Source organism: Leptonychotes weddellii, chromosome 14, assembly GCF_054177405.1.
Source record: "Leptonychotes weddellii isolate Sample4059 chromosome 14, ASM5417740v2, whole genome shotgun sequence".
Lineage (NCBI taxonomy): Eukaryota > Metazoa > Chordata > Mammalia > Carnivora > Phocidae > Leptonychotes > Leptonychotes weddellii.
Genome location: NC_138382.1, coordinates 56200023 through 56226804, shown reverse-complemented (window position 1 = coordinate 56226804; position 26782 = coordinate 56200023). Strand labels below are relative to the sequence as shown.

At 34.4% G+C, this 26782-nt stretch overlaps 1 protein-coding gene across 5 annotated transcripts in view; it reads right to left on the bottom strand.

Moving 5' to 3' along the window:
* The window catches only part of FSD1L (fibronectin type III and SPRY domain containing 1 like), a 65637-nt gene that overhangs the window by 24449 nt on the left and 14406 nt on the right, over positions 1 to 26782 (bottom strand). For 3 of the 5 annotated variants that reach the window (XR_014140097.1, XM_031027626.2, XM_031027623.2), the window contains exons 2-7: positions 24773 to 24868; positions 21747 to 21878; positions 17552 to 17653; positions 9291 to 9313; positions 5042 to 5163; positions 74 to 283 (exon numbers count right to left, since the gene is read on the bottom strand). Coding sequence is in view for 4 of the 5 variants with exons in the window: in XM_031027626.2 (XP_030883486.1) it covers positions 74 to 283; positions 5042 to 5163; positions 9291 to 9313; positions 17552 to 17653; positions 21747 to 21878; positions 24773 to 24868 (685 nt within the window). In the remaining variant the exon portion in view is untranslated. Of the gene's footprint in view, positions 1 to 73; positions 284 to 5041; positions 5164 to 9290; positions 9314 to 17551; positions 17654 to 21746; positions 21879 to 22136; positions 22278 to 24772; positions 24869 to 26782 lie in introns of those variants that run through there. The other 2 variants (XM_081803301.1, XM_081803300.1) reach the window with 2 other exon arrangements.

Sequence of the window (26782 nt, the reverse complement as noted above, 5' to 3'; positions counted from 1 at the left end):
AAGTAACTCAAAATATTTTTCACAATTACATTTACTTTCTGAGAATGAGATTCATGAAATGCAGTCCTTTTACCTGATAGTGTATACTCGGTACCCTTAATATTATCGATTACTTCCCAGCATCGTTCATCCTTTACACGTGGAAGTCCATCAAAATTAGTTTTCCGATGTTCCAGTATAAAATGATCAATCTTATTATCTTCTTCTGGCATTCTCCAAGCTACTGTTACAGAATTGTCAGCCACCAAACACTCTACTGGATCTATCTCTGGAGCTTTAGGGACTGAAGAAAAAAAAAAAAGGTTCATTTCATTTATTATAGTAATAATCCAATATTTATGTTTGTCATTCAAGCTGCTTTTCATGTTGCTTTTGAATGGTACAACTGAATGAGGCTAAGAGAAAGGGTAACCTAATAAATGCAAAATAACTATTTTTCAAAGTTCCACTTAAAAATTCATGTTTCAAGTTTTTTTATAGACTTATTCAAAGTTTATTAAAATCCTAGTTGGCAAAAAGCAATTCAAACATGCCAAAGATAAAGAATCAAGAATAACTTGTTATTTCTCAACACATACTTCTTAATCTGCTACTTCAAACAGCTGTAGAATATATATTAAATCACTGAAAACAAAATAGAAAACTTTGCTTTGAATCCAATGATTAAAGTAATTTAAGATAGTTTCAATGTATTTTTAAAATCTTATTTATAAAAGAATTGTAATTTCTCATCACTAAACAAAAATGAACTCCCCATACCCCCAAAAATACTTTAGGATTTTTAGATGTTTCTGCAAAGAGTTCTATGAGTCATTAAAATTAACCAGGGTAAATGAGCCATAACTAACATCTATGAACAGTAATTCATTTCTTTTCCATAGAAGAGATTTTCCATAGCTCCTCAACATCAACAGATGTTCCATTTGCAAAACAAGAGACTTAATTGAAGAACATGGTCCTCCAGTGACATAGATGTGTCTAAAATGTGTGAAACTGCAGATATTGTAGTTAAACATTCTGTCACTAAAAAGAGTTTTTAAAAGACTTATTCCAAGTATACAGGGCTGGTTTAACATTCTAAATCAATTAATGTAATCGATCACATTAGAAGAAAAATCACATGATCTTATCAACAGAGAAAAAATATTTGACACTCATGACAAAAACTCAGCGAACCAAAACACAGAAGAACTTTACTTGATAAAGAACATTTACAAAAAAGCTACCGTTAACATTATACTTAATATTGAGAAACTAGATACTTTTCTTCTAAGGCAAGTCTCCCTTCACCACTCGTATTCAACACTGTACTCCATGGAAGTTCTAGCTAAATGCAATAAGATGAGAAAAGGAAGTAAAAGGTATACAGATTAGGAAGGAAGAAATAAAAGCTCCTTTGCTCACTGATGGCATCAATGTCAATGTAGAAAATCTGAAGAATCAAGGAAAAAAAAAAAATTCCTGGAACTAACAAGCCATTATAGCAAGGCTGCAGGATACAAGGGATGTACAGGCAGAGTAGAGGGGAATTTTAGAGCAGTGAAACTATTCTGTATGATGTCATGGTGGATACGTGATATAATACATTTGTCAAAACCCAAAGAAAAAATGAACCCTAATGTAAACTAAGAGCTTCAGTTAATAATAATGTATCAATATTGGTTCATCAATTACAACAAATGTGCCACACTAATGCAAGATGTTAATGATAGGGTAAATTGTATTTGGGGGAGAAGGGATATATGGTAAGTCTCTGTACAATCTACTCAATTTTCCATAAACCTAAACCTGTTCTAAAAAACAAAGTATTAATTTTTTTTAAGATTTATTTATTTTGAGAGAGAGAGAGCATGTGTGTGTGTGTGTGTGTGTGTGTGTGTGTGTGCACGTGCGCACACAGTGGGGAGGAGCAGAGAGAAAAGGAGAGAGAGAATCTCAGGCAGACTCCATGCCTGGTGCAGAGCCTGATGCGGGGCTTGATCTCAGGACGCTGAAATCTGACCTGAGCCGAAATCGAGAATCAAGGCACCCCACAAAGTATTAATTTTTAAAAACGATGACAACAAAAGAATTATATACAGAAGTTAAAATGCAAACCAATGTGGAACTTAACAAATAATAAAGTAAACCAAGTATTTTACATCTTAGATAAAATAATCAAGACCAAGATGAGTCGTTGGTGCGCCTGCGAGGCTCAGTAAGCTAAGCGTCTGACTCTTAATCTCAGCCCTGGTCTTGATCTCAGAGTCATGAGTTCAAGCCCCATAGCCTAGCATCAGGCTCCACCAAGCTCTTTATAAAAAAAAAAAAAAAAAAACCAAGATGAAAAGAATTTGATGTAAATTTTACATCTTCAAGCCTAACTAGTAACAAAAGGAGGAAGGGAGAAAAATGGGACAACTGATCTCCCTTAACTATAGTATCCAAAGTTCAATTCTTGTATGTGTGTAACTGTACAATAACTATTTAGAATCTGATATGCCTTATTAGTAAGACAAAAGACAACCAAATAAGTATTTATCATTTGTCATTACTGTTAATTTCCTTTTCTGTTTTGTAGGGTTCTTGTCCCTATAACACTTAAGAGACGCTAATCTCTATTATTGAAACGTAAGTGATACAGATTACTATTCATTGCCAAGGGGATAAACCACAGGCATTTATGAACTTAATATGCTCTGCACTGCCTACATGTGAGGAAATGTAAAGGCATATGGCATGTAGCAATTTCATAATTTTGCTGAGTCAAAAACCTGTACTTAAAGTTCCAAGAGGCTAAGAGAAAACAAGAATCATTTAATTTGTAAGCAGGCCCAGCTAACACTCCACTGTCTACCTCTTAATTCAGCTGCCATTCCTGTAAGAATATACAGGAAAGTAGATACTTCTTTCTTAGGAATAATGGTCCGCAAAAGAGAACAAACTGCTGAAGTGGTAACTAAGGTAAAAATGAAAAAAAAAAAAAATCCAAGAAAGTGGTGATAGTTGGGAGGAGAAAGAAAATTTAGATAATTTAAGACTGGTATATCAAATTAAGGTTTACTTGGGTCTAATATGTGGAAAGTTCACCCAAGATTCTATACAGAAGTAAGAGAAGCGTTCATCAAATGAGGGAGAGAACTTCAGGGGAAGATGAAAGGTGGTACACTTGTAACATAAAATATTACTTAGGAATGCAGAACTCTCTTTGAAAATGAGAATGGAAAGCAATTTCCATAAAGTAACACTTAACTGGCAATAGTGTGGAAACTGGCTCAAGAATTTGACATTCTCCGCATGTGAATGTGAAAGGACAAGTGACATCAACCTTGCCACAGACAAGTTTCTCTTCTCAGCTGTAGAAGCTCACAGAGGAGAAGGATATAAATTCTTAAGTTTCAATGTATAAAAAATAGCTTAGAGTAGAAGAAAATGACTGTAGTTATTACCATCCATCATCATCACTTCCATCTTTCAGACTCAAGTTAAGTCTACAATTCCTGTTACTATACATAATACAGTGTAGAGTTTTGATTTTTGTGGTGTTTATGGAATGGATTATTAAAGGATAAAGGTACTCATTTTTCTAAGTTAATCTGACTCCGTCTTATGGAAAATTCTTATGCTATAGCAGAATAAAAAATTAGTGATAGGAGTTCATCTTTCATAAATTTTCACAACCTATTATATTTTTCCTTTCAGATGAAACTCCTCCACAAAAGGATTTGTTTTTATTATACCTCATTGCTTTAGAATGTCTTAACAGTTTCCCAAAAGAAGGAATCCTAACTGTGCATGCAATCTACTTGACAATATAATAAACATGGCCTTGGTCTATTAAGCCATCACAGAAAATCCAAGAGAAAGAAAGTAATGGTGAGAAGATTGCTTTTTAGTTTTTTTTTTTTAATCAAAATAATAATACTCATGTGTATATTCACAATCCACCACTCCTGACTCTCCTTCTGAATTTAGAAGTAGTGTGAACTACAATATAATAGTAATTCCGAAAGGCCAATTTATAGGTAGATATCCACTGACAAGTATACCTTCTTCCTCTAGTCTACACCTATGGTTCCTTCTCTCATCTTTTCCTTCCATAAACTCCTCTAGAACTTCTGACCTGTACCACACAAGTTAATACTTCACTTATACTACCCTCATTAGTTCCATTATAGTTTCATGACTACTAACCTGTCTTTACAATCATATTTTAAAGTCCCTGACCAAATATTCAGAGAATGGTTTCATTTGAACAACATTCTCTATTGAAAAATAGCTAACCTCCAAAAGTTAAAGCCAGTTCTAACTAGAACCTGTAAGTAAAAAGCACCTGTAAATAAGTAAAAAAGCACCTGATCCCTCAAATCACCATGTCCAAACTGTTTTAGCTATCAACCTAAGACCATTACTTCATGTTAGCTAAAAAGAAAATACCAACAAAAGGTACTTAGTTGGCTCTCTCACACACGTGGAAAATAATTTGGGACTCAATTTCAAATGGTTTTGGCTACTGGAATATCCTCATACTAATACTCTAATAAACCAATATTAACATATTATTACTGGAAATAAAAGTCCATCTGAGTCAACAACCACAACTATACTAGTAATGACAGCAACTAACATGCACTGAGTGTTAAGTATGTGCCAAGTACTATTTTCAAGTGACTTAGAGGTTTCAATTCATTTAATCCTTATACAAACCGTTGAAGAGTAACATCACATTTTAAAGATGAAGAAAATGAAACAAAGTTAAATAATTTGTTCAAGGTTCACAGCAAATAACTGGCAGCCAGGATTCAAGTCCAAGTCTGGCCCCAAAACCCACTGTTAACCATCATGACATATTGCTTCTCTCTGCAAAACTAATAATAATGGGATTCTCAAAATGGAATTTTTACTACCAGTAAAATAATTCTCTAAAACTAAAGACTAGCAAATTTAATTATTCCTTAGCTGAATGAAGAAAAAAACCCACACTATACTTCTCAGTATTTACATTTCAAAGTTCATTACAAAAACAAAAACACTTTATATGTTAATATATGTATATACTTACCTGGCAAAAACTTCAAAGTTTGCAGCATCTGTCTTTCCTGAGAAAAATCCACCATTAAATGAGTCATGTTGTCACTGACCTTTGGTTTCAAAGAAAGGCGAAAGGCTGAAGCCATTGTTACTCTACGGTAAACACAAACATACTTTTAAAAATAAAAGAATGGGGAGTATACCATATTTAATTTATAAATGAAAAGACAGAAGTCATTTCACTTTAGTGATTTCAGAAACTATAACAAAGGTAACAAAGCTAAAAAGAAATTTGTTCTTAGTCTTTTGAAAATTAACTAAACTGTAAAATGTTTTTAAATTTAGACAAAGCAACTTTCCTTCAGGCAGTTTTATAAAATTACACACAAAAATATCACAAGAGAAAATATCCCATATAAATCATCATTAACAGACCCAATAGGTATCTGAACCTCTGTACACTCAATCTCACTGACTTCCTGATGCCAACCTCACTCCTTTTCATATGCCAAATAACGAACTGTATATTCTCCTTAGTAGTCACAGCTACTCCATGTATCTTCAATTAAGAGTAAAAGTAGCCTGACCAAATACTGTACAGCCTGGTAGCTGCTAAAGATAGCGCATGGATGAGAAAGGAGAGAAGTGAAATCACTATTTTGAATACCATGCTAGTAGGTGTCACCCTGATATATCGACATCACCTACATGGAAGGATACAAGGAGAAACAGCCTTTTGAAACCATATGCCATGGAAATAATAGTTCAACAAATATTTAATAGATGAATGTGGTATAAAAAACAACAAAAGGAAACCCCCCCCAAAAAAGAAAGAAGCCATACCAGACCTCATTTTACCCAAAGTATGGGGAACTGTTCTGTCAATGAAAACTGGAGATTAAAAGAAATTCTCATATTCAAATAATTTGTCATTTTATCTCAAATTTCAATTTTTCATATTACAGTAAATTCCCAGAAGTTATCACAAATATCTTTGTGATATTAATATCTTTGGTCAAAGAATGATACAAAAGTACTATTCATGGATGTTGTCCTGCTAGTACACAATTTGGGAGTAGTAAATAGAGCTGAGGAACAAAGGGAATACCAGGCTTAGTCATTCAGATCTGCCTAATCTACCCAGGGATACGTGGTATGAAAGATATTAAACTTGTTGCTATATTCAGTTATTTTGGGATAAAAAACATCAAGCTGTTGTTGTATTCAGTTATTTTATTTCACTTTAAAACTAGGAAAGTAATCACTTTATTAATAACAACGAGTCAACAACAGCTGATCTACTGATCAAGAAGAACCTGCTATAGTGAAATACAACTTATGGGGAAGCGAACTCACTGAAAGTCAAGCATAATGCTGAATATTTCACACACATTACTTTAAGCTGTTGGTTCTCAATGATTAAATTTCAGATTATATAGTTAGGAACAAAGGCTAAGTCTTACTTTGTTCTTTAAAGTCCCAAGTATCTTTCCATTTGAAGACTTCTTAAAGAGACAGATTCAGATAGGTACTTAGTAAATGACCACGGAATCAATGAATGGGTTTGAACCTACTTGGATACTTCTAAACCTATTTAAATGTTTGTTGAGAACTGTTGGAAAAAAATATCTGAAAGTGTTTCAGGGAATTTAAATCTGAAACTTTATCTATAAAACTTCATTTTAATCACTGTGGCCTCAAAGAAAAAGAATGTCCTCCAAAAGTGCATTAGAAAGGTCTATCAAAACCTAAAAAACAAGAATGACCTTTATTTTCTAGTCAATGAAAATTTCAGTCTCCATAAACCAACTTAGATGTACAACAATGCTATAATTTTTCAAAAGGCTGAATTTTTTATTTTTAAACTGAATATTTAGATAATTGTGCCTGAAAACCCAAATCAACCTAAAATCCATAGATAATTCTCTAACATTACAGGATCCATATGGTTAGGAATGTTTTCATTCACCTTGACTTTCTTGGTTTATTTCCTATAGTACAGCTGAATACAAAGATCCTTTCCCCCTTAGTTTCCTTTTTACAAAGAAAAAATAACTGCAAAACATATGGATGAACACTTTCTATTTCCTCAAAGTATCTAACTTGACTCACCCTTTCATGACCCTTTTCTTTCAAGAACCGTAAGACCACAACAAACCTCAACTAGTCATCTTCCAACATTACTAAAAGCATCCGTAAATACATACCAGTGATTTGTAAAGTTACAGAGATCTGCTATTATCTTTTCATTGTAGTTGCTTAGTTTTTCCTGTCATTCCCACTGTTTTTCCTGCATAACTTCTATCACAACAAATGATAAATATTCAGTTCTCACAGATGCTTTCATTTTTATATATTTGATTCCCTGCTCAGGTGTTACACACTCCTCCTTAAAATTCCACTTCTGCCCTCAATATAAGGGAATGATCCTTTCTTCCCTTAGTAAAAATTATTTTACTATGACTATATATTTAAATTATTTTTATATCATAAATGGCAATTATGGAATTCTAGAAGCCTGTTTCCTCGGAGAGTACCTAATACCAATATATATGTAATACATATATATCAGAGAAACCTGGACATTTTGAAGTTAAAAATCAAGTTTAAAAAATTAAGCCAAGACCCAGAAGTGTTCTTGGTCAGTAAGTAAAAATTTCATGGGTAGCCAAAATAAATAATGTATAATTTTTTTTGGGGGGGGGGAGTTTGCGCTGACAGAGAAAAGGAACCCTGACTCCTGCTATCACCTGGAAACTGACGAAATCAAGCCAAGAAATGGGCTTAGAAGAGGCAAAGAAGTCAAGCTTCACTGAAGCTTTGCGTTCAACCATGAAAATTCATCATTAAATTCTGACAAACAAATCTGGATAGAGAAAGATGTCAGGGGTAAGGATAGGATTCTTGGAAGCACAGAACCATATAGATTCCTAGGAGAGGACAAGAGAAGATCTTGCAAGGGTCCTCGCAAAGTCCTTGGATAGGCCAAAGCCTGATTAGGAAATGACTTCTAATCCAGAAAATCAGAGACCATAGCAAGACTTAGTGGAGTAAGTGGCTAAACAGAAGAATAATCTAACCACAGTGAAAGATGGATTACATGTAGCAAATTCCAGCAGACAACAACCCAATTATACCTTATCCAAAAAACTGACCTACCTACGAGCATCCACTCCTCATACAGCCAATACTTTTCACCTTCAAACTCTCATAATCACCTTTCTACATCTAGGACTGATAAGATGATCCATGTCTTTAACCACTCCCTGATATAAAATATACCAAAACTGCATAAAAATTAGTTTTTGTGCTAAGAGTGCTATGAGTGCCATGTGAATCTTGGCTCCAGTCAAACAAAAGACCATCAGAAAAACAGAATTGAAGACTTCAGCCAAAATTAACAATAGACACACTGGTTTTCACACAATCTATGATGAATAATTTTGTGAATTACCTGATGAAGAATAAATAATTTAATCTAGGATTCAGAGTGGTGCTTTGAAGAGCTATGCCTTTCAGAGAATCTCATAATCCTCAAAGGAAGAAACCTTAAGTGATAATCTCACTACAGTCAAAGCTCAGTGATTAGCCAGGAACATCAAAACCATCCCCTCTGGGGTAACTCAATCCAGAACTGCCAGCAGCTCTTCTGGCCCTTTGGTGTTTTCATTAGTGCAAATACTAAATTACCTTTCTTAATCCTGGCTCTACCAATGAGAAAGACCTTTTAAGACAGTCTCATCATTTTCTTTCATTTTCTCTTCCCACACGTTAGACAGTAGTGGCATGAGAAACAGAAGAGATGGCACCAGGAACAGGATGGAATGAGAATACAAAGGTGTTAAACAGGAGAGCAGTCAAACAGGGGAGCTTTAGCTCTTAAGGACTATTAAAAATGCTATGACTTCTCAGAAAATAAGACATACTTATAAAATTTGTGAACAACAAAAAAACACATTCCAGGACTACGTATTTTTTAATTATCCAAAATGGGTCTCTATCCATTCATAGCTAATTAAGAACTATACTAAAACTAACTATATTATACCAGAAATGAAATTCTTTTGGGAGTACATAATTGTCCACAACTATGTTTTTAAAAAAATCTTGCTGATACATTGTTTATTCCAGAAGATATGCAAAAGAGATTTTCTTTTTTTGTACATGGCCATTAGGTATTTTCATTTTAACCAATGAAAGTCTAAAAAGAAACTGTTCTTGAATTTCATTTCTGACTTCAATATTGATACTTATATAAAAACATAGGTTTTATACCATACCTATCCTTGATCTGTCTGGCAGCCTTGGAGCAAATCAGGGAGAAGAGAAAGAAGGCAGTTAGTGCTTTTCATGCAAGTTTCAATGGCAGTGACATGCAAGAAAAGTTAGGATATAAACCCTGGAATAGATTAGTTCACAGTCACCAAAACATGAATTACAGGAAATCTGTACAGTTCACATCAGCTTACATAATGTGATGTTAGAACTATAGTTAAAAAAAAAAAAAATCCAGACCCCATATAAATCACCTCAAAAGGAGGAAAATTGAACACTTCAAACTAATTCCAGATGACTATACACATTTTTCCTTACCTTAAGATCATCAAAATATACCTCCACTTCCAATTCAGTCTGACACTCAACTAGAACAATCAATCTCCTTCATGGGGCACACATTTCTATGCAACCTAATGGTTTTCTTATACATTTTAAATCTGCTCTCCAATTTTTCTTCAATGATCTCTTTCACCACTTCATCATGGTTATTCCAAGTTTTCTCTATATGCCTTCCCTGGGCAAAGACTTTGCATTTTGAGAGCTTGCCTGCTAACATATAAAACTGGGCTGCAGTTCTTCAATCCTTTACCCCAAAGAATAAAGTTATAATGACAAAAATTCAGACAGGGAGAAACCAGAGAAATACTTCTGGCAATAAGGTCTTTCCCTGAGATGACTTCATAGAAGCTGCTAACTTAAACCTACTCGGCATGAGATATCTTTTTTTTTTTTTTTGAGAATGCTAGCAGAAGTTTAGGAAAGGGCATAGTTATCACTTGGTGCTGTACAGTATACAGAAAAACAATGAAAAATACACACAAAACCCGCTGTCCCCTTCACATTTATATATAATATATTCAACAAAAGCTTTTTTCCCCCAAACTAACCACCATAATTAACAACGCATCCAACGTAAAACATGGCTGTTTTGCTCTACACCCTACCTAGGCCTAGCATAAACCTTGGCACATGGTAATATTAATAATTATTAAATTTAACAATGTTTCTATTACCTCTCTTCTTCAGTTCTAATCTTGTTCTTATTTGGTATTGGTCATTTTTATACCCATCCTAAAATATTCTGATCTGAGTACCTTTCTACACAAAAAACCAGAACTGACATTTAGGAGATCAGCATATGACACATTTCCAACACTACCATAATCAATTGTGAGACCTGTATACTAATCATTCTCTTTCCTTTATTAAGAAATTTTAGTCCTTACTGTTTCTACAGATCCTTTCCAAGCTCCACATTCTACAGCAAACAACCCAATTTGGTGGCATTAATATGGGTCTTAAGTCATAACACTACTTTGGTACTAGGAATAAGAAATGTTAGGAAAGTCAATTACACTCATTTTTAAAAATTGTCATTACAGCTAGATTTATAACCAAAGATTTTAATATAAATGTCAGGAGAGAGAAATAGGAAACTCCTCTGCTCTTGGTGTTTCTTTACCTATGGAGAAGTGCCACTAGCATTACTCCTTTAGCCTCTTCTATTCCTTCATTTCTCTGGGTGAGGCGAAAGGACTTAATCTGATTATGATTTGAAAGGAGAAACTAGAAATAAGTAGCTCAGCTATTTTTCCCTCTTTCTGGCAGCTTGCTTGTCTACAGAGAACATATATTCTGTTCTTTCCCTCTACGTAGGAAGTTTCACAGAAACAGGCTCTCACACACATACACAGAGCTGACGTACCCTTGTATTGACCACACCTAAGTGGGCAAGTTTGACTAACTCTAGGATTAATATTAGAACGCTTGCCCACTGATATAAGCTAAATTCTCCAATATCATTTGATTGGTATTTGGCCTCTTATCAGCTTTATTGCTTTATCTTATTTCCTAACTGGTTTAGAACTTGGTTAGAAGAATGTTACTTACCAATCACTCTCAAAGAACCCAATAATATGAAGACCATAACTGTCTTTTTTTTAACAGAGATTTTCTTTCATCTTTCAAGAACATTATACACTATATATGTTTAATTTCCTTACAACAATTTTTTAAAAGTGATCTCTACACCCAATGTGGGGCTCAAACTCATGACCCTGAGATTAAGAATCACATGCTCTACTGACTGAGCCAGACAGGCACCCCCAATACTGTCTTTTAAACTGACCATAATGATTCAATTTTGTGTCTAGTATTACTTAACTTAGTTAAGGTGCCATTTTTTAGTGTGTCTGTGTACAAGTGTGCACATGTGTACATGCATGTAAAGCTTTCTTATCATTTAATGTACTAGGCTGCTTGTGACAAACCAGAAAAGGAGCAGATGAAAAGCCAAATAATGTTGGAAAAATTGTTGTCTTGTGCATTTATATATAAACATACCCAAGTGATCAAACTGAAGACTCAGCGGTTCCTCTTTCATTTAGGTTCGAATTTAACAGTATATACACTGTGTAAATGCAGAAGGGGTTGAAAAAGTTATTCTATGCAATGATAAAAGGGTAGAAAGTCTCAAATTCTGAAGATACTTCTCTAAAAGGGCCTAATTTTAAGAAACATCTTAAATTGGAAAATAAATTGTTTAATTTTTTTCTGGAATTTCTTCTCCCAAAGTAGAAATCTATCCAAAAGATACACATTACTGTATTGCTTGATTCCTCTAAGTTTCAATTTCAAGAGTGATGTGTTTTTGTCAATTAAACATCTCTGTTTACCAAGTACCAAATGATTCCAGAATTTACCACTGCTCTATCTCTAACATATTTATTTGCATCTATATAATTCCACTTAGTGAGTTATGAACAGGTCTCAGTCGAATCTTTAGATTTTGGGGTAATGCTACTGTATATTATTTGAAAGCCTTCAAGAAACATTAGCTATATTACCCTGCTCAATATCACTATTTTCAATTTCAATTTTAATCACTATTTCTATTTCAATCTTCTACTGAAATCTTGTTTGCCAACACTTCATTTCTCTTTATTCAGAGATGGCTTCTTTCTCTCTCATTCCCTTCCTCCATCTCTCTAAATGTTTTAAAAATAAATCTTACAATTCTGATCCTTTATCAGTTTTAGGAATCTGTCACCTCAGACCAAACTTCGTGTAACAAGAGTACAAGTAGGAGTATTCACAAATGGTTCTTCATAATTACCAATAAAGTATAAAGAATTTAAGCCAGATCTTTTCCCAATCTCTCTTGTTTTTAATCTCCTCTAAGTAGATATAGAAACTATTTTCTTCCATGAATTTAGCAAGCACTCTAAAGGTTAAGATCTTATTGTTTCTGTATTTCTTCTTGATATCGTCATTTTTCTTTTCTTTTCTTTTTTTAAATATTTATTTATTTGACACAGACAGAGCACAAGCAGGGGGAGCGGCAGGCAGAGGGAGAAGCAGACTCCCCGCTGAGCAGGGAGCCTGATGCGGAACTCGATCCCAGGACCCTGGGATCATGACCTGAGCTGAAGGCAGACGCTTAACCGACTGAGCCACCCAGGTGCCCGATTTTTCTCCTTTTATAGAAAGATGTTAGATGCAAAGTACCCTAAAATAACTCTACTGTGGAGCAGCTAACCGAATAGTATTTTCTAAATAGTTAAAATGGGAATAATAATAAAATAAAGAAGTTTTAGATCTTCCGTATTGTACTCAATGAATCATTTACCCAAAAAGAACAAAATTTGAGATTTCCAAATTTCTTCCCAAAGCAAAAGTTCTAAAACTCAGCAAAAAATATGGAGCATGAGACCAAGGCTTAAGAGATCTGAGTTTCATACAACACTAACCAGCAAGTCACTTAACTCTTTTAGGATTCAGTTATCTCATCTATAAAGTGATGAGCACTAAAGTATCTTCGAACTCTAAAAGTCCATCCTAAGCCATCTTATTTGCACACAGCAACTTTTAAAATTTATCCAAAATAAATTAAGCATTTTAACAATCTAATTCTCTGAAATATAGGCTGAAATGAAGAGGCCGCAAGGGAAAAGTTAGTTAAAATCAGAGTATTAATAAAAAGCAAGAAAAATAATATAGTTGACCCTTGAACAACACAGGTTTGAACTGCGTGGGTCCACTTATATGCCCAGGATTTTTACAGCACAGTGTTGTAAGTGTATTTTCTTTTCCTTACGAGTTTCTTAGTAATATTTTATTTTCTCTAGTTTTATTGTAAGAATGCAGCATATAATACATATACCACAAAATATGCGTTAATTGACTATGTTATAGGTAAGTCTTCTCGTCAAAAGTAGGCTATGAATAGTTAAGTTTTGGGTGAGTCAAAAGTCACACACAGATTTTAAACTACATGGAGGTCAGTGCGCATAATCCCCATGTTGTTTAAGGGCCAACTGTATATCTGTTTCTGAATAACAACAGAGAAAAAAACACTCACACTGTCAAAATGATGAATCTAGCAAAAACTAGATTTCAAAATTGGCATTTGCCTGACAGAATCTGTCTTTATTTTAATTTGCAGGTAAGCCCAATAGAGTTCCTACTAACACTCTGAATGCCACACAACACTGAGAAACTTTTCAAGTCTTGTCTGTATGTTCACATAGTTTTATACTTCAGATTTTCCTACTAGATTTGGGATAGAAATTTTTGTAATGTTTCCTTGAGACAAACTGAAAATGACTAAGGGGCAAACATACAATACTTTCCCAGTATTTTTTACAATACATAATTGAGAATCCTACCCTCACCCCCAAGATACTGTATTAAGGAATGACTTGGGAAATGAAAGGGACGTAAGAGAAAGTGAAAAAGAGATAGCTTCAAAATGCTATTTTCCTTTTGGCAAAAATACCAGCTTTAAAAACAAAACAAAACAAAAAAACACTGCAAAGCAGTTGATTCCATATGTTAAGAGTTTTATATTTTCTATATATTTACCTGTTTATATAAAGAACTACTTTTCAAAAACTATGATCATTTTAGTCTTCAGAAAGCTATAGTAAACAACTTGAAATAAACTTTTAATACAGTACTGCATACATCTGTTCTATGACTAAGCATACTTATATAATAGGAAACTATATTTCTGTAAGACATAAACACCCACAAATGAAATAAAGGTGAAAAATTAGTCTGGGCTACTCTTAACAAATATTTACATTTGTTTTTAAACTGCCTTCATAACTGAAACATGCATGCTTTCAGTGAAGGTCCTCTCCTCTCTCAGCATTCCTGACTTCAACCCACAGAAAGCACTTCTGCCAACACCTCTTCCCTTGAAAACATAGTGAGCTTCTACCCCTCGTCTGCTCCTCCCTCCCAGTGGTCAGAGGATGACACTAACCGGACAATATGCCAGTGGCGAGTGACTGTGAGTCTGAAGTGGAAAATACACAAAATCCATTCTCCCTTTTCATTTGTGATCAAGTCAGAAGACACTGTTCCCCTTTCACCCCACTCTGTACTTTTTATTCCACTGAAGGCTCCATGTACAGGTAACCATTCACTCCCTTCTAGTCTGACAATTGGGTTATGTGTGGCGAGACAGTGAGGAAGTGGATGCTTAGTGACTTGGAAATTGCCCCACAGACTCAGCTCTTTTCCTAAGTAGAATTCAAGTTCTAAATTCAGGGGTGGGAGAATAGAAATATTAATTTTGTCAAACGATCCAAGCAATGCTCTGCAGGCCAGTTATTAGCAGAGAAGCCAGGTTTGGTGGGGTTTTGGCTACTTGTCCATCCAGAAATAAAGCAAATGATCCAAATTTCATATGCTGGTGATCCTTCTTCATATATTTACTATCAACCAAACTTCTAACAATTAAAAAAAATAGTGAAAATAAAACCAATTTGTAATGCCAAATTTTAAAAAATTACTGAAAGTATATTCCAAAATCCTTTCCCATCTGTGCCATTTTTACTCATTTTCAGATTGTCTAATACTAGTAAACAGCATAGCTTCATATTCAATTCTCATGCTGAGGTACTGCAACGTGATCATTTAAATATCAGTATTTAAAGTACTCTTTTTGAAGATAATGAAGTCTAAAAAGACTCATGGACTGGATTTTAGCCTATGCTTTTTTTGTGCCCATGAACTGTTCATATTAATCTGATTTAATCACTTTAATATGGGATATTCATAAACAGTACACCTTAAAAGAATTTCTTTTTCCAAATATCTAACAACATACTAGATAATTATTCTTCAAATTCCAATAATTAATCTTCAAAGTCATCTTCCCTATTCTGTCAGCAATTTGGTCTTTGAGGCAAGCCTATAGTCCATGCACCTGGCGAAACAAGGGATCTTGGCTTTTGACTTGGAATCAAACCATTATTTGGATACTATGTGGATGTACTAAGAATATAATTGTAAACAACTCCCAGTTAAGCATTTTTCTTGAACAATAAACTCCAATTTCTAGGTAGGTAACACTGACAATTTATTTCACCACATTTCCAAATGGTTTAAGCTATTAAGCAGTACTACAAAATGCTGGAAAACCAAAAATATAAAATAAGAAGCAACATGGAACACTGAGAAAATATGTTTAAACCACAATGTAATTTATTTTATCAGAACCTTTACAATTTACAATCAGCTGGGAAAAAGTTTTAACAAAGTGGGAAAGGACAAAGGAAAGAGAGAAAACAGTAGCCTTTGAGAGGAAGGGGAGAGGTCTGAAAATAATAGAAAGGGAATCTTGGGAGAAACAAACTTGATCACAGTTTTTCCGAGCATCAATCCCTACTTAAATGCAATTGGATTCAAGTTGTTTTTGAGTACTTCTGTCCATGTTTTATGGTTTTCCTGTCTTCTTCCTCACTCTCAGGCTCTCAACAGTTAATTCTTGTTGCTATGATTATGCCTGTCATTAACAGCTGCCCCACTCCACTAGAAGGGGACTCTGTTAACGACAAGGAAACTAAAGAAAAAACTAAAAATTTAGTAGCACCATGTATATAATAGTCACTAGATTCTGAGAAACTATCATGAAAAAAGAAAATGAATTCCTGCCCATAAACTCTATGACACTAATTCTGATGATTCAAGACATTTTTTACTTGTTTTTTTTGGCTATGTTCCAGATATTTGAGGTTATCCCATAAAAGTCCTCTGAATAGGTGATGGATAACTATATTCTAAAGTACTTAAAGTATGATACATTTTCCTCATAATTCCTATATATAGCAAGTCCTACCAAGTGCAAAGATGAACCTACTTACAATCTACCTCTAAATTCAAGGATTAATTAGTTCACGGATTTGTAGCAAAAGAACTTTTGTTTTGGTTCATTTCATTAAAAGGCACCAATTTTTAAAATTCATTTTCAGAATGCAGGGATGTAAGCCACCAAATGTTACCTTCTCAAGGAAGATTTTTCTACCTTCAAGTTCACAGAAAAATCATGAAAGTATTAGATGAACACAAATGGATTATAAAGCCACCTTTCTAAGACTAATGAAATTCACTACATAGTCCACAAAGACCAAGAAATTAATATCAAACTCAAATATCTTATCTTGCTAAGATTACTACACAATATATATTTTCCTAATTATATAGCTCAAGCTGCCACTTCTCTCACACCATTTTTTAATATATTCTACATCAAATAGAGATTTGATTTGATAATTTGGTAATCATTTAAAAATGACTCTAGTTAAAATAAAAATTAGAATCTAGAATTCAGAATCTCTTAAATTCCAGGATTTAGCTTAAAACATTACCAGTCTTATTATTCTACTGTTTATACTTCATACCAAACATACCCTTCAAATAAGAACCTACATTTTCATATTTTAATAAAACATTCAAACAATTACACTAAACAGTGGGACATTTAATAATAAATTTAATAGCAAACTTCACTAGGTTACAGTGCTCATATGCATCAAGTGATGTTTTCCCAATCAGCTCAAAGAAGGAAAGGAATATAAAACTAGATTTTTAAGAATGTTAATAGCAATATTAATCTTCTTTCCTTAGTCATGAAACATTTATAACAAAGGTATGACTCAGCTAAAATACACAAGTACCCTTAAAATAAATGACCAATAATTGGGATGTAACTGAAAAGGAAAATATAACTTGATTCATCTGAATAAAGCATTAAAGAGAAATTAAATAATTTGTTCATGACCCTAAAGACACATATATCCAGGTGTCCACTTTGTAATAAATGAATAGATAGCATTTTACTTAAGAAATACAAAGACTTTTTTATTAGAAATGACTTAATAAATCCAAAACTGAAAGGGAAAACATCGTTTTTTAAAATAAGGCCCTCCTATTTAAGTGGTTAGTTTAGGTTTTTTGGCTGGTTTTTTTATACCTTTGAAAATTCTTCAGGTTCCTTTATATCTAGTGACCGTGTTGCAAATTCTAGTAGTTCTTCCGAGTTCTCCAAGGCATTATTACATTGACTGAGCTGACTCTAAAAAACAATAACAAATCTTTAAAATAAAATTTCCTATTTCCGTGAGAACCTTAAATATATACTGTTATAATGAACTTACAATTTTAATAGCAAAAACTTAACAAAAAATATTTTAGGGAGCTATTAAAATAACATATTCACTAGTCATATATGTAACAAATTTTAACTGTCCTTTATATTGTACTTAACATCTTTCCATAATTTGTCCAAAATAGCTTAACTGCATACAGATACAGATACAGTCATCATTTAAAAACACAACACAAAATAAAGCAATTATAAATAGTTCAGGTCAAATTTACTTACAGATTTTTCTCAGTCAGGGCTGTCAGAAATCCATCAACAATTTATTTTTTTTAACTATCAACAATTTAAATTAAAATATCAAAATAATCCATCTGCAGAAAACATCCTCTATAAATGAAGACTAGGTTTCTTGATGATATTTAACAATTTAAACTAAAGTTTATGAATCAAGTTACAGGTACATACAGTTGAGCACAATTTTAGTACTCCATTCATCATATTACTCAAGTAATACATACTACCATAAATGCTAATTTATAATTTCCAAAATTGGATAACATAGGAATCACAAATGCAAGTGCCAAGATTTCAAAAAGAATAAAGAGGAACAAAAGATGGTAACTGTTACAGTGATGTGCCCTGTTAGAGTGATGTATTAATTTCATGTACCAGTCGTCTTTCTTATTCAGTTCTCTGTCACTCTATCATCTGTGGTCTAAAACTAAGCCCAGTCGTGCAAAAATATTGTTAGTGATACCTTTAAACAAAGAAACAGATCTATTTCTAAGTTTTTTAATGTACCCAAGGTTCTCCTTCAGAATATTAGTATCTATTTACTACTATCTATTCCATATTCAAATCTACTTAGGTATCCCTTAAGATCAGCACTAAGGATAAACTATGGCTCATTTTATTGGTTTCTGAATGTGTTATATCTCTGGAAAAGGAGAATAATTTTGCCATATTTTGGGTTAAAATAGGTTTTCATGTATTATTCTAAGAACCTAACCACAATTTCCTAAAAATACTACTATTCCTAGTGTTCCTCTTATGAGTTCCAAAGAATAATTAACAAACCACCATTTGAAATATCCCATTTGTATAAGAGCTTTATGAAAAGTTTAAGCAAAATCACTGAGAACAAAATGGTAGCTACAAATGGTCTACACAGGATCACTAGGGGAGACTAAGTTAATGTAGTATATTAAAGTAAAAAATAACAAAAAAAATAAGCAATATATCTCAAGAAACTATTAAAGTGAAAGAATCCAATCTGAGGTCAAAGTTTAAGATAAAATATCTTATTCTAAGAAAATGCTATGGGCGCACCTGGTGGCTCAGCTGGTTAAGCGTCTGCCTTTGGCTCAGGTCATGATCTCAGGATCCTGCGATCGAACCCCATATGGGGCTCCCTGCTCAGCGGGGAGTCTGCTTCTCCCTCTCCCTCTGCCCCTCCCCCTGCGGGTACGCTCTCTCTCTCTCTCAAATAAAATCTTTTAAAAAAAAAAAAAAGAAAGAAAATGCTATGAATTTGCTTTCAAGTCAAGAGGAAAAGTTTAAAAAAAGGGTACAAAGGAATATAATTTAAAGACAGTAACTTGTCAGTTATTTAGAGTGATAAAATTTTAATGAAAACAACATGCTATCAAGTTTATGAACCCAAAAGAACAGAGATGTTCTACTGTCTCCAACTAAAGAAAGAAATGGCATTGGTAGCCAAGTTGTGATTCTTTTTAATAATTGGTTTTTAAACTATTCCAAAAAAGCTTTATGGTTTGAATTACCATTAGGCTGATACCATCCTAGCTATTCCTTTGAATCATAACACAACAATGAAGTTATGTTCACTAAGCCTGTATTTCAACAACTCAGTCTTACTTTGCAGCCTACTGTCATCTCAGTATCTCTTCATCTCCCCTAGATCACTATTCCTATGAAAAAAAAAATTGCCAAAATTTTGTGGCATTGAGAGGCAAGTATTAAGAGTTATAAAGGATAATTGGATGTACAATAAAAAAAAAAGAAAACAATGGAATCACTGGAAAACACGAAGATCTCAAGTGATGATACAGGAAGTGAAAATGGTCCTAACATCTTTGCAGTCACCACTTCCAAAGAGTATCATCTCACACCCATTAAGATGGCTACTACCAGAAAATTTAAAAATATGGATGAATGGGTGATGGTGGTCAAGAGGTACAAATTTCCAGTTATAAAATAAGTCCTAGGGATGTAATATACAGCATGGTGAAAAGAATTAATAATATACTGTATATATTTTTTAAAGTAAGCTCTAGGCCCATTGTGGGGCTTGAGCTCAAGACCCCAAGTTCAAGAATCGAATGCTCTACCAACTGAGCCAGCCAGGTGCCTCTACTGTACTGTATATTTAAACATTGCTAAGAAAGTAGAACTTATCAAACTTCACACCCAAGATACAAATGATCGTCAAGAAATGGGCAGAAGACATGAACAGACATTTCTCCAAAGAAGACATACAAATGGCCGACAGACACATGAAAAAATGCTCAACACCACTCAGCATCAGGGAAATGCAAATCAAAACCACAATGAGATACCACCTCACACCACTCAGAATGGCTAAAACTAACAACTCAGCAAACAACAGATGTTGGCAAAGATGTGGAGAAAGGGGAACCCTCTTACGCTGTTGGTGGGAATGCAAACTGGTGCAGCCACTCTGGAAAACAGTATGGAGGTTCCTCAAAAAGTTAAAAATAGAACTACCCTATGACTCAGCAATTGCACTACTAGGTATTTATCCAAAGGGTACAAACACAGTAATTCGAAGGGGCCCGTGCACCCCAATGTTTATAGCATCAATGTCCACAACAGCCAAACTATGGAAAGAGCCCAAATGTCCATTGACAGATGAGTGGATAAAGAAGATGTGGAATATTACTCAGCCATCAAAAACAATGAAACCCTGCCATTTGCAATGATGTGGACGGAACTAGAGGGTATTATGCTGAGCGAAATAAGTCAGTCAGAGAAAGACAAATACCATATGATTTCACTCATATGTGGAATTTAAGAAACAAAACAGATGAACATAGGGGAAAGGAAGGAAAAATAAAATAAGATGAAAATTGAGAGGGAGGCAAACCATAAGGGACTCTTAACTATAGGAAACAAACTGAGAGTTGCTGACGGGGAGGTGAGTGGGGGAAAGAGATAATCAGGTGATGGGCATTAAGGAGGGCACCTGATGTAACGAGCACTGGGTATTATCTGCAACTGATGAATCACTAAATTCTACCTCTGAAACTGATGAAAAAAATATATGACATACATTTAAAGCAATAATTTGTGAACAGTCTCAGAAAAAAAGAGTAGATCTTAAAAGTTCTCATCACAAGAAAAAAACGTATAACTGTGTGGTGATGGATGTCAACTAGACTTACTCTGATGGTCATTTTGCACTATGTATAAAAACTAAAATACTACATTGTACATCTAAAACTAACATAATGTTATAGGTCACATCTCAGTTTATTTTTTTTAAAGATTTTATTTATTTATTTGAGAGAGAATGAAAGCGAGAGAGATCACAGGAGGGAGAGGGAGAAGCAGACTCACCGCTGAGCAGAGAGACTGACGCGGAGCTCAATCCCAGGACCCTGAGACCATGACCTGAGCCATAATACTGAATAATTTCACTTATATGAGGTATTTGGAATAATCAAAATCATGGAAACACACTGGTGTTTGCCAGGTGTGGGGTAAGGGGCAAACAGGAAGTTGTTGTTCAATGGGTATAGAGTTCCAGTTTTAAAAGATAAAAAGTGCTAGAGATCTGTTACACAACAATGTCAACAGAGTTAACACTACTGAATTGTACATTTAAAAATGGTTATAAGGGTAAATCTTGGGTTTTTATCACAGTTAAGAAAAAACAAGATATCTATAACCAAAACAAAGTTAATAATCATTTTTCTAGAAGATAAAAGTAGTTATTCACAGAAATTCACTGATTTTTGCTGTCAATAAATCAAGTATTAGACTAAAATTATTCATATTTAAATATGTTAAGTGATCTCACCTGTAACTCTTGTGACTTACGAGCTTGTTCCTGCTTGATACTATTAATCATACTTTCTTTCACCTCATCCAAAATAGAATATAAACTATCAAATTCTTCATCTAACTCCGAAAGTATGTTAGAAGAATTTTCCTGTTTAATAAACAAAACAATGATTTTACTGAAGCTGTCAAACACTGGAAAACTAAAAGATACGCTTAGCAAAGGAGAAAACAGATTCACAGTATAAACTACCTCAGGCTAAAATCATATAAACAACAAAATTCTAGTATGTGACATAGGCTTTAAAAATAAGTAAACCCTAGAAGCTGGCTGCTAATGCTGACAGCACTATCGCAGTTATGCTGTGAGTTAAGCAGCTTTTTATGGACTAGCCCATATTCTTTTCACCTTTTAGAACACTGTTTCCACAAGACAACGTGAAAGGTTGTTTTAAGGATGCCAACTTGTCCAGACCTTCAGGTTCCAAGGCAGACCCTAAGCCAGTGGTTCGTGACCCTTGTTGTGCATCAGAATCATCGATGGTGCATTCTAATAAAAATATTCGAGATTTTGATTCCATAACTGAAGAATAGTGTGCACATACAGGGACAGGGCTAATTTTGTGAACTCTTAAAATCTTTCAGGTTGTCTAAACCAGTGCATTTACATAAGATATACAGAACTTAAAAGACCAAGCAATTCCTTACTGGATGTAAGAGATTTATCAAACACTGAATTTTAGTGCTCGAAAGAACTCAGAAGTCATCTACTGACTAGAATTTGTAGTCAAACTCCTAAATTTTAGGAGTTAAAATACAGAAAGGTGACTTGCCCAAAGCCACACAACTAGTTACCGGAGGTAGAATCAATAAAGCATTTCAAGCCTGCTGACTTCCCAGAGTTCCTCACTGCCTCAATTAAGCAAGATGCTGGTATTTCAACAATAACTTAAAATATGTGTGAAATCTCTAGATGAGCAATATCCAACACTTGCAGCAATTACGACACAGAAGAAATTATGTTAGGCATTTTTCAATTTTTTTTTTAATTTTTTTTTAAAGATTTTATTTATTTGTTTATTTGACAGAGAGAGAGACAGCGAGAGAGGGAACACGAGCAGGGGGTAGTGGGAGAGGGAGAAGCAGGCTTCCTACTGAGCAGAAAGCCCAATGTGGGGCTCGATCCCAGGACCCTGGGATCAAGACCTGAGCCGAAGGCAGACACTTAACGACTGAGCCACCCAGGTGCCCCAGGCATTTTTCAATTTAGGCACTGGTTAAGAGAACTAATACGTAGAATCTACTGTAATAACATAAACCAATCTTTTGCTTATAATTTTTCTTTAAACATTTTATTTATTTATTTGACAGAGAGAGATACAGCGAGAGAGGGAACACAAGCAGGGGACTGGGAGAGGGAGAAGCAGACTCTCCAGAAGAGTAGGGAGCCCAATGCGGGGCTCGATCCCAAGACCCTGGGATCATGACCTGAGCTAAAGGCAGAAGCTTAACGACTGAGCCACCCAGGTGCCCCTTTTGCTTATTAATTTTTATAAAAGCCAGACATCACCTCACTGGAGTCTTACCAAAAGTGGTGTTAATCATTTTACTAATTGACTTACAGTGATAAAGAACAAGCTGTGGCAAAAGAAATGTGCAGTCTGGTAGGCAAAGGACCTAAGTCAAATCTTGCATTAACCACTTAGTAACAGTGTGACCTCGGACAAGCCACTTAAATTCCTGGACCTCAGTTTACTCATCAGTAAAAAGAGAATGGACTACTCAAACCAATGGGCACATCCTTACAGTCTCTTGCCTACTACCTCTTATGCTCCCATCTCCAGGGACAAGAATGTAGCTAAATTCCCCCTCTATTTTTTTTCTGGATTCTAAGGTAGAATACTAATAATTTACTAACCAGAAAAATAGTTTGGGCTAGCTCACAGTCTCTTTTTCCAGATGTCAAATGTGATGATTCTCTTATATATAGATCAAGAGCCTTAAGACAACGAGCTTTGCTTATTTAAAGACAGTAGATTCATAGATTCACCAAATTTTCCAGTAAAATAGTTTGGGAAAGACAGTTAAAGTGGTGAAGATCTTAATCAACTAACTTCAATTACAACAAATTCAGAAGTAAAGGAAATACAAGGACCATAAGGTTTAACAGGCCAAGACCCAGGCAATAACCTAGGTTCAAACAAAAACCACAGAAAAGGATTTACTGTCAACAAGTGTCCTATAAATCTTGTTTACTTCACCAAAAAATGACCATTAAATTCACTAAGGCATATTCATCAACATTTGATTATATACAGTATGGATTATCTCCCCAAACCTGGGACCATTTCCTTAAGTATTCCTCTTTCTCATTAGGCACTTTTTTACTTTTATTTTTTACTTTCTTCCAGTTCTATAAGCAGACCTCTTACCATCCACATTTTCCTTCCACTATTTATTGTAAAAGAAACGGTTAACTTCCCAGTACTCCGAAAAAATATAATTTGTTCTTAATTGGAATTACAAAAGACAAATCTACAATGGAAAGGGTCAAAAGTGAGCACTATAATATTCCCTACCAACTACTATTGCAGTCTTCTTCTTTCCTTACTATTTGACCTTTCCACCGACAGTACAGAAATAGTAAGGAAAACATTTTTATTTATCTACCATTTAAAAACCTTACTCTTGAGGCGGGCGCCTGGATGGCTGAGTTGGTTAAGTGTCTGCCTTCAGCTCAGATCATGATCCCAGGGTCCTGGGATCGAGCCCCACATCAGACTCCCTTCTCAGCCAGAAGTCTGCTTCTCCCTCTCCCTCTGTCCTTCCCCTCCACTTGTGCGTGCATGCTCTCTCTCTCTCTCAAATAAATAAAATCTTAAAAAAAAAAAAAAGCACATGCATTTAAATAAATAAAAGAAAAACCTTACTCTCACCTCCTTTAATTTATAATCTAGAGTTAATGTAGTATATTTATACTTCTGATTTGGCCCAACAATCATTCACTGTGACATATTACACAAACATTTTTAAAAAGATTAATACCTGAACTCCTTTTAGTGTTTGATTTAGTGTATCAATAAAGTTCTGAATTTCATCATTTTTATTTGCCAGGGTTGAAATGATCCTTTGTAGAGCTTCCTAGGATTAAAACAAGAAAAACACTTAGCATTATGATATTTTAATAAGAGAGTTATAAACCGTAACAATTCTCTAAACAAACCATGTAAGAGGAGAAATGTAAAGTTTCTCATTGTTAAATTTCCAAAGGCCTATAATTACAAAAGATGGGATATGTATTTGTGCTGCTTTACAACCTCTTATTTCTAGGGTACATTTTAATCACCACCATACCGTTCATACTGAAGATGATCAATATTATTTAATACTAATAGTATTATTTTAGGTCACAGGGCCAGGGCCAAGGAATAAAACCAAATCCTTAAATTTTGCAAAAACAAATGGAACTTTCTAATATGATATTAGGCTACAAGGAAGAAAAACAAAGAGGCAGTAAAAGTTGACATTTTATTTATTTATAAAAATAAAAAACACTTTAGAAATATGAAAGTAGATAAATTTGTAGCTAAAATTATAATATTCATTGCAATATTTACAGATGCTGTAAACCCATAAATAAGTTAAGTAATTTTTGTAGCAAATACCTCAGACTTTTTGATAGTGCTTCCTATTTAAATAAAACACTTGGTTATTTAATCTTCCCACACTCTCTAGCTCAGTGCTGTACAATAAAATTTTCTGCTATGATGGATATATCCTATATAGGCTGTCCAAAATGGCAGTCAATAGCTATATGAAGCTAACGAGCTCTTGAAATGTAGACAGAACTGAGGAACTCAGTTTATTGTTTTTAACTTTAATTATTTTCGCTTTTTATAGCCACATGTGACAAGTACTGTCATAGTGGACAGCACAGGTCTAGTTGTTCAGTAACTCTTCATGGGTAGTAATAGCAAAATCCATACAAGGTACTTGCATTCTCAGTAAAAACCAAATGCAAGTACTTGTACTTTATAATTTTCCCAGAAGCACAAGCCTTGTTTCTGTAAGCACTTACAAATGTAAATAATTTAATAATAAATAATGTTTAATAAACATTATTAAATCACTTTGTGATAAAGGTTCTCCTCAAAATATAATCAGACACTGATAAAGAGCTATATATAAAGAGCTCAGGAAATAAACTGATAAAGGGATAATATTTTAATAAATGTTCATAAGGCCTTATAGTAGTAAAAAATTAAAAATAATCACAACAGTTCTCATTTCTCACAAGAATCCCTGGAGATAAGCAGGTATTATCATCATCCCTGAGGCTGCCTAGGGCTCTCTGCTGTATTCACTTCCCTATACTATTTCTTCCCATCCTCACCACTGGTGGTATTTTAGTATAATAATACAATGAAATTATGCTATGAAAGAAGATTAACACCAAGAGTTAGCTGTTTATCCTGTTGGTGTTCCTCCCAGAAACAGGTGCACCAAGATTTGAATACAAAGACAACCAGCAGAGGGGCAGAATGAAGCTGGGACTTGGGGCAGGAGTGGGCATAGTTGTAGGGGCAAGAATGGTAGTACAGAGATGTAGAAAAGGAGGGCAGTGGACTTAGTCTTCCAGTTATTCATCCAAGGTTGGTTCTATATCTATTTAAAAACACAAAAGAAGAGTAAAAATGGTTCTGCACAATCACTGGACTGTGTAGAGTAACCTTCAATTAAGACTGGGCTCTCTCAGTTGAGCGTTTGGCTCTAGATTTCAGCTCAGGTCATGATCTTGGGGTCATGAAATCGAGCCCCGGGTTGGGCTCAGCAGGAGTCTGCTTGGGATTCTCTCTCCCCCTCTCCCTCTGCCCCCTGACTCTTGCTCTCATTTCCTGCTCTCTCTCTCTAAAATAAATAAAGAAATCTTTATAAAGAAAAAAAGAGACTAGGCTCTTTTTGGTAAATGGACTATAGCTGCCTCCCTTTTTATCGCTCCTAATGGCAGGGGTCCACATCCATATGGTACAGATGGGAAAATGGTAGTAAATGCTA